The sequence below is a fragment of the Teleopsis dalmanni genome, chromosome X (genome assembly GCF_002237135.1).
Source record: "Teleopsis dalmanni isolate 2A chromosome X, ASM223713v2, whole genome shotgun sequence".
NCBI classification, from domain to species: Eukaryota; Metazoa; Arthropoda; class Insecta; order Diptera; family Diopsidae; genus Teleopsis; species Teleopsis dalmanni.
Genome location: NC_051848.1, coordinates 18,322,204 through 18,331,684, shown reverse-complemented (window position 1 = coordinate 18,331,684; position 9,481 = coordinate 18,322,204). Strand labels below are relative to the sequence as shown.

Below are 9,481 nucleotides of genomic sequence, written 5' to 3'. Positions count from 1 at the left end.
CTAAAACTATTTCAAAGAGTATGCTTTTTTATTTTAAAAAAAAATTACAAATGACAATGCCTATATATTCAGTTGTCAAAATCAGAATAAAGAAAGTACGAGAATTTGTTTCCAATTTTTTGTCAAGGAAATTTAGTGTCTTCTAACTTCGATTTTGAAGGATCAAAAATCTGGTAAGTATTTAAAAAAAAATGTTATTGAAAAAGTGCATTTGTTATAATATAGTTGTTGAAAGTTAGTGAATCTTATTATTTTATATAATTCAAAATTCAGAATTCAAAATTTGCAAAATATTTCACTCATAATTTGCCATTTGAAGTATTTGGTCTTGTTAATTTTATATGAACACCGGTTCTGCAGGAGCATCTTATATTGCAAATTCTTTCCTCGCCAATTCATTGGCTTTAAGGCTTCCATCTACGCTCAGACATTGCGGGGCCTATATAAGAGATATTGTCTCATTCGCACAAAGTGATTGCGCTTCGCCTACTTTACTTTATCGGATAAGAGACTGTGATGGCTGAATTTATTATTATACGCTTAGCAGTTAGCATCCCTTCCCAATTGTGCACACATACGCCTGGTAAACAGTGAAAGTATTTAGTATTTTTTTGCAATAATGCATTAATCTTCATGTTCTGGATGTTATAAATATATGATTTTGCTACATTCTTGCGGTGTCCCCTAGCCACTGCGACCTGATATATTTCTGGTATATTTCAGCATATGTTGGCTACCTTTGTTTGTTGTTTTTGAGAAAATTTTTTTTCCAGAACTCCCTTGTAAGTTTCTCAATATGATTTTTTGTAGCTTTGAAATTTAGATGCTACTTTGTATTTTAGTTAACATTATAAAGAAAATCATGAAAACATGCACTTCATGAAAATACTCGTATATATCTTATCTACGGTGGCATTGACAAAGGTCTTCAATGGTGAGCAACACATAAAGCAATGTTAATGTTAGTCGGATTTTATTAAAACATGTGGATGAAACATTTAGCCACACGATTCACACATATTCATACATATTTTAAACAATAAACAATAAACATGTCAACCTTTTCTACCCATAAATCTATTTGAGTTTTTGAAGCAGTCCACAACTTTGTTTTTTGTTAGGGAAAGCGTTATGATATATGGTTTGTTTTGCAATCTACTCAATATTTCAGAATTAGTTTGACCGTGGCTTTCAGGTGAAAATGATCAGTAAAAAGGTCAAATGAGTTTTTTCACTAAACCCAAATTTTTTTTGATTAATGAATGAGTACCTAACCCATACGCTTACTGGACATGGCTGGTTCAGAGCATATCTTTTTACCATAAGTTCAAACACGACGGAGGCGACAAGTGCTTAGCGTGTCCAAATACAAAAGAAACCGTAGAACATGTATTCTTCGATTGTCCGAAATATGAGAACCATCGCGGCTCCTCGGCAAGAGTAACCAGAGAACAGGTGCCTCTTGATAACATTATCCACCTGATGTGGATGTCAACAGAATACTGGAACCTGGTATGTGTATTTGCGAGAAAAATCATAAAACAAAGACAAAGAACAGCGAAGAGGGCAGCAATCGCTAAAGCACCACCCTCCGAAGTAATGAGAACAGGTGCCTCTTGATAACATTATCCACCTGATGTGGATGTCAACAGAATACTGGAACCTGGTATGTGTATTTGCGAGAAAAATCATAAAACAAAGACAAAGAACAGCGAAGAGGGCAGCAATCGCTAAAGCACCACCCTCCGAAGTAATGATATGTATGGTTAGAAGAGGCATGTTGTTAGGATGAGGCTTAGTACGTAGGCGGCAATACCCAGCCAAAGAGTTAGTGTTGGTTGCGAATTGTGCATACTGGCAGTATGGGTTATCAGTATCTATTAAAGAATCCACATACACACACACATGCACTATTTTCCTGCAATCGTCCCTTAAAGCAAGCTAGCTCCAGTCATTTTTGATAAATATTGATTTTTGATATTTGCTCTATGAATGAATTATTTTTAAGATATTAAGGCTTTTTTCAAATAAAAATTTTTTTGACACCCTGTATCTCGCTTAATACTTAAAATGTCTCTACTCTCTTTTACAATATTTTTTGTTTCTTGAACCAATAACTCATTTTGTCTGTTTACACCGAATAAATCGGAAAGACTTTTTATTTATATATATGTTTCATATATTCGAGAAAAATAATATTGTTAACAAAGCATGCAATTGAATATTAAAAATTTGTTAACGTCTAATTTAGTTTAAAAATTTAATAAAATTGTTTGTTGAGAAACTGTTACACCAGAAAGCTTTGGACCTTACATTTGTTGCAGTTATTGACGCTGTTCAAGCAGTTCTTTTCGTTAGTATATCCAATCCGTTATCCAATCCGTTATTCCAAAGGTAAATGTTAACATTTAAAAATTTTTAACACAACTTGACATAAATTCTCTTCTTGTATTTTACGCTTATGTAGGAACCTGGTTAGCAAGTATGGACTTCAGTGACTTAGCAATTGATCGCTTGCCCATTGAAATCGTGGAGATGGTGTTCAGCAGAGGCCAATTCTGGTTGTTGTTGCGTAACTTGCCGCCTGACACCCCAAAGTCTGATGTTATTATTATCATAACTGGCACAGAAGATCCTAACGTTCGTGAGCTGTACATATTTTATAAGCGAAGTAATTTTCCAATTATTGTCGAAAATGAGTTGTGCTATCAATGGGAGGTGGAGTCATTTCACAGGATCAATGAATATAAGGATTCAGCTGTGCATGATACAATGGCCTGTTTGACTGAGGAAGAAATCCACCAAATTGCCCTGAAATTAGCCATAGAGCCGAAGTTAGGAGTCTGTGCTAAGGTTATGAAATACATGACTCAAAATGTGGTTATCCCAGTGGCCGAAGCCGTGGTTAACTTGTGGTCCATGCTAACTGGATAAACAATTTATTTACTTAATTTATCTCATTATTTTCTATTAATTTACACACTACCCTTTTTTAAGATACATACTCGAACATCGTTATTCACAATCAAACAAAAACACATCTATCAATAAACATTATCTTAAAAAACACTGATGTTAAATTTACTTTGATAGCAAAAAAAACAAAGCCTGAATAACTGCAAGAAGCTTGCTTTAATTTAATACTCAGTATGATGTATAAATACTGTTTTTCAACTTCGAGTATTTCAACTTCGAGAAGTGATTCTTAGGTCCATGACACAAAAAAAAACCACATGACAGAACGAGATCCATTCACTAGAAAAGTCGCAGAAATGTTGCAACTCTAAACGTATCAGTATCGCCACTATTATAACCAGTATTGCAGCTTACTAAGTCTTTCCAAAAGTATGCCGTTTAATCAGTTTGGCAACTCTAACAAGAGAGGGCGCTAATGGCAACTATCTTATTTCACTTTAAAGTGAAAATACATTAACGTAGTTCTAAATAAGTTTTATTGTTATTTTGAGATTTTGTATTTAAACAGGAAAACGAGTTTTCCATAATATATAATAGAATCTAAAGAAATACTGCAACAGTGAAAACTCGTTACCATTTTACATTTTCATCTACTCATTGATTCGGGTACAGAAGTAATCATTAAACAATCGATCAGAAAGGAAAAAAAACTATTTTTCGTTTCCATGTGATCCTCTGTTGAGGCAAGAAAGTTTTCACGTTTTTGAGCGAGCACTGTAAACTGATATTCTGTCACGTACAAAGTAGACATCTATTCACTAGTTTAAGTCCCAGCAACACGGCACTAAAATATAATCTAATGGTATTTGACAAACACATTTATCATTGTAAAAACAAAACTCATATATTAGATAAGATTTTAAAAACGGGTTGGGAACTTGTAACCACGTCACTGTATCCTTTGAGGATTATTGTGACATACCCACTTTAGTTCCATAGACGAGATGTTGTCTAATTCCATTATAAGTGGATAGGCAGTGGATGAGTGCCGAAGCTTAAGTCTGCGAAGACTGCCACAGTGACACAAAATGTGTTCTGCTGCTTCCTCTGCATCGCAACAAAGTCTGCAGTGTCTGGTTATACCGAGGTTCGATAGATGCTTTTTAGCTCCGCAGCGCCCAGTGACAATTCATATATTAACATGTAGAAGTAGGCATTAAGTCACGTTCTTTCTATTACATATAATCTGACTCTTCCAATATGCATGTAGCCACACAATTATGGTGCCTAAATCAGCATTTTTATATCTATAAGGTGTTGTGAGTGCATTCATATCTTGGACAAAAAATGTATACAAATCGACATAATTATATGAGAAATGTGTCCACAAATGCTGTGTGGATTCTATTTTCGAATCATGGCACCATATATTATCCATGCATCTTCCAGGTAAAACGTATCTTAAAATTAAGAAAATGTTTTTTTCTCTTTGATAGAAGTTCTGTTTTATTTATATTGAATAAGCTAATTGCATAGAAATAGGTCCGATGAGGTAGAAAATTTTTGTCAGCTAACAGATTTTCTTAATAATCTTAAAATGCTTCCACAAACAGCAAAAGTTTCCAGTTTGGTTGTTTGGCTGTTGAAATACTACCGAAAGTGAAAGAAAGGTATTTTCGTGGGAGTATGACAACAATGTCCTGCCAAATGTCCTGTTAAAAAGCTTGTGCGTGTTGTTAAGAACTTCACAAAATTTGCATATTTCATTACGGTATGCAAGTCCTGTTATGCGACAGAGCAGGTGTGTGGTATTTATTCAATATTAAGAAAATATATGTTCGCAGGTCTGTGTTGAAGCAAACTTGCTAATAAAGTTATGTCAAGGATGTGCAGGAAGTAAAAACCAGAACACCGATGCTTAAGGGCGACTTACCAATATTGTACACTTCATAAAGAATTTAAGTGAACATTTCAATATTTGTGATTAAAATTTGCATTTATGCGAAAATCGCTTCATGAGTGCAAGTGAGATATTAAAATCGACAATACTAGAATACCAGTATATATTTTTGATTGTATTTGATTGTATTTAAGCACCCTTTATGGTAGTATGTTTCCATTAATGTCCTTTTCGAAATTTTGACGTTAATTTCAGATTTCACACCAGTGCACATGAGCTTTTCTTAAAGGTTTCTGATGCTCTGATGTAACTCAGTGACGTTAAATTTCTATGTTTATGCGTATATATATTTATATACCTATGTATATATCTTATATATTTATATAGATGAAGGTATAGCTGCCGTTATACAGTTTGACTTTTTTACACATCAACAAAACTTTAGTCTTATGTATTCATAAATATTCAAGGACTTGCCAGGCAATGTTTAAGTGCCCATATGTAAGTGTGTCGGTGCGGTTAATAATAATCTCAGCAAGAACGCACATCTCCAGATACCAGCACATATTTGCACATCACAACTGACACTTTATGTCAGTTGTGACATAACACATTGTGTGGCTGTATGTGTGCCTTACGGAGGAATGCTACATTTTGTGCACACATTGACAAAATACTTACTATAAACGCTTGGTAAGTCCACATAACCATACAGTTTACCGCTTACACACACAAACGCACACACGTTCACTTAGTAGCAATTCCGCAATCAAGCATCTTTTCATATCATCATCGGCATCAGCATTAGCATTATAAACACAATGACGTACTATATTCTATGCAATAATGTTGGATTCCATACATTATTACTTAGGTATTATGTACTCTTGCAACATCGCACCAACTAACACACGACTTCTCAGCCTGCTCAGATAGATATGTGCTCCACTATCTTATCAATAACTTCATATAAATTTATATGTCCATTATATCATGAGGAGCTACATACTTACCTATGTCTGTGCGCACATACCTATATACAGTACGTATATATTTATATGTACTATGTACAAATACATATACTCTTACATAGGCTAACTAGTTTGTAATGCACAAATAATGTTCAGTCAGACATTATGGCTTGACTGCGAAGTGAATTTCCCAAACTTCAGAAACCCTAATTTTAATACTTAATGCATAATTTTTCATATAAGGACTTCATATTTTACAAGTAATTATTATAGAGGAACAGAATTATGTGGTAAAATCGAGTTGAACATCTCATATCTCATTTTTCTAACGTCTAATGTTTACTCTCCACGGTGATATGGAAAATGCTACCAGCCCACTCAGACCACTCAGATGAGCTACTAAAATAAAATATATAAAAGCAAGTGCAGGCGGCTTAAATAAGATTGGTTTGCGCTGTGAGTGAGTACGGCCGAAGGAAGTATCGGCCTTTAAGAAGAAGGAAAATTTGGATTTGAAAATGCAAGAAAGCTTCAATCGATGTGACTGAACGAGTATCTGATTAAAACAATGCATCAAAGGTTTTCTGTTTTTATGCTTAAATAATATTTTATTACAAACCTAATTAACAAACAATAATTGCTTAAATATAGAATTTACTTTTTTATGAGTTTACAGTTCCATAAGTTGTCCATCACCGTTAATGCATTTCACGGCAATATGTATATAATTTATAATATTTTATATACTCTCTATTCACTTTATTGAGGCGTGATAAAATATATTTGAGATACTTCTTTTTTCAATTCTCGTCAAGTTTTCAATTCTTCAGTTTATTCGTTTCTTCATTTCTTCGTTTCTTTTAAACGAAATTTTGCACTTTTTTTATATGTAAAACATTAAAAATGGATATAAAAAACTAAAAGAAACTATAAATTACTTATCAATACCAATACATAATACGACAAATATTACCTTTGTTAAATTGCGTCTCTTTTGATAATTATAGTTTTTCTAGGATTCAACTATCAACTATCATCTAGTAGCAGCTGGATGTTCTCTCTCTGTACTTCTACAGAATTTTGATTTGTTTTGTTTCATTGCTGAGACCAGAAAAAGGCACATATCGTCTATTTTGGTGAAAAGTCAATGGGGGGCCGTTATCGAGTGAAGACTCAGGACCTGTTGAAATGTATGTGAAAAAACGACAAATTTAAGCCACCCACATCAAGATACTTCGAACCACCTCATAGCGTCTCTGGTACACATCGCAATCTTTCTACTACTACAGCTAATAGTTGAAGTTGTGGAATGGAGTTAGGGGTCTTCATTTTTGCGTTCTCCGTCACGTTTCTTGGTCCTGAAGACGGAACTACATCTATTCAAGAAATTTTGCATTGCGGCCTTTCTTGCTCGAAGCTTTAATAAAAATTTTTAATTATTAAAAAGTAATTTAAAGTAGTAGCCAAGGAATTGATAGTCAAAATTTTCAAAAAATTTTATTTACAACGGTAAAAATTTCTTATGAAGACTCATTTCTTTGCAGAATAGGAACTGCACAATTGCATAAGTGCTTCGAAGTTCCCTTTCTGCCTCTAAATAAATAATATTTTTACAAATTCTTAATATCTGAATGTTAACATATAAATTTGGATCCGCAAGTTTGAAATGGAAAGTTAAGAAAGTTAAAGAAGGTTGAAGTTGTTGGTTAAGAAAGATTAATTCCACTAACCTTCATATATAAAAGTAGGAATATCGCAATAAATTGGATGCTGTAGTTTTGATCATTCAGAGAATTTTTGTGTAGCTTTATATACTTATTTTTATTGATTTTATTAAATTAATTCAAATTAAATTAAATTAAATTAATTCAAAAACAAACTTACAGAGTCCCGGACGTCGAATGTGACGGTTAAGCCCTTTGCGCAAATTTTCACGGCACTGTCGTAAAGATTGCGAGTGGCCGTTCTATAAATATCTGTAACTTTTCCCATTCTTAATTTTAAAAACGAATAACTAATTTAGTATATCAAATGGAAGTGAGAGAAATTTTCGAAACGTTTTCAACGAAAAAAATTTTTTTAATGCGATACTAAAACTCAAATCACTACCTAAATTTACAAGAAATGTCAATGCTTACTTTGAAGCAAAAATAATGTCCGTCAAGTTAAAGTTGTGAGTTCTCGTAAACTCTAAGTTGTGTAAACTCTTTAAGAAAATAAAGAGGCACACAGAAGCATTATTAGGATATCTGAATTCCTGAATCATGTATTTCAATCATATGTTCGTTGAAATTAGCAAAGTTTGGTTACATGATAACTTATAATTGAATTGTTGAAGAGCAAATTTTTACAGGAAACTTATTAAAATATTGTATTGAGTCAAACGATAAAAGCTATATGCCATACCGGAAATAAAGATGTAAACAAAGAACAGAGAGTCAAGTTTACAAAAATTGAACCAAAGACAGAGCGCTGCATCCTTAAACAAGTGCACTATTTATACCATCAGGATGATATGTTGGGATTCAAACCATACTTCTGTGAAATCATTTGAAAATATCATTATTATAACGAAATAGAACTATTATTGCAGTGGACCACCCAAATCGTCGAAGTCACTAAAGTAAAATGCGCTTTAGACACTAACTTACGTTTCATCAAGGAATGAAGAAGAGAAGTGTGATACGTAGTAAATAATGGAGGGAAACATTGGAGTACATATATTAGTGAAATATAGCCTTTTTATGAAAGATACAAACATCGATCAAATGTAATGAATTTCATTGATTTTCAATTAGTCATATTAAGACATATATGTACTCATACATGTATGTACATATGAATATATAAATCACGTATGGCTTATGGCGTATGGTACTTTCAAATGTATTAAAATAGACTGGCGAATAGACTGGTATGTCTTTTAATATTACAGCTTATTACTTTTTCTTCCATTATTTACTGTGTGTAATAGTTGAAAATTTCTCAATATGTATATTTACTTCTTAATGATTTTAATGCCTAAGGCTGAAAAAGTACAACTTAAAACAAAATTGTTCCAGAAATAAAATTGGCAATATAACCCAACGTTGCAGTTTAAGTTCTTGTCTAAATTATGACTTAAGTGATAATTTAAAGTCAGCAAACGGAAAAAACTTTTACATTTTCCACAATTCCCTCCAAGAACTGCTTGCTTCGCCTACTTTCACTGGATTTATTTTGAATACAATCCGAAGTTTAAATTTCCGTGCAAGCAAAGAGCATCGAAGCAGTCTGCTCGTTGATATGCGATGTTGACTGTTTGCACATGAAATGCACAGTTGGAAAGGCTTTATTATGCCGTTTTCAAGATTTAAGATTTTAAGAAAAATTACGATTCCTCAAGCATGGACTTATCAACGTCTTCTGATAATTGATGCCCTATGGCTTATGAGAGATCTGTGGTGATTTTGTTTAAATCACATATCTTCCATTTTCATACCTTAATATGTCATGCCTAAAATATTGATAATCATACAGATGTAGCGCACAGATATGATGGTTTGTGTCACACCCTCGTTATTAAAAAAAGCAATAGGAGCAATAATGTCTGCATTCCAAATCGACAACTTCCAGTGACTTTGTGAATTGAATGATCTTTCGACAGTTATTTGTAAATTTTCAATACCCTATATGAGATAATTTTATGTGTAGT

The 9,481-nt window shown here is 33.1% G+C and overlaps 1 protein-coding gene across 3 annotated transcripts; it reads left to right on the top strand.

Moving 5' to 3' along the window:
- Window positions 1-97: 97 nt before the first annotated feature.
- On the top strand, window positions 98-3,047 carry LOC119689465. 3 transcript variants are annotated; one of them, XR_005253436.1, is made up of 3 exons: window positions 98-173; window positions 2,325-2,394; window positions 2,468-3,047. XR_005253436.1 is itself a non-coding variant. In XM_038104298.1 (2 exons), the coding sequence occupies exon 2, from the start codon at window positions 2,485-2,487 to the stop codon at window positions 2,932-2,934; it is 450 nt and encodes a 149-aa protein (XP_037960226.1). In that variant the 5' UTR covers window positions 98-173; window positions 2,468-2,484; the 3' UTR covers window positions 2,935-3,047. The 3 variants fall into 3 exon arrangements, 1 of the variants encoding a protein (XP_037960226.1); XR_005253435.1 differs by having other exon boundaries at window positions 2,252-2,394; XM_038104298.1 differs by lacking the exon at window positions 2,325-2,394.
- The last annotated feature ends 6,434 nt before the right edge of the window (window positions 3,048-9,481 follow it).

Excerpts from the sequence above, each read along its gene's own strand:
- LOC119689465 (XM_038104298.1), top strand. The coding sequence starts at position 2,485 with ATGGACTTCAGTGACTTAGCAATTGATCGCTTGCCCATTGAAATCGTG.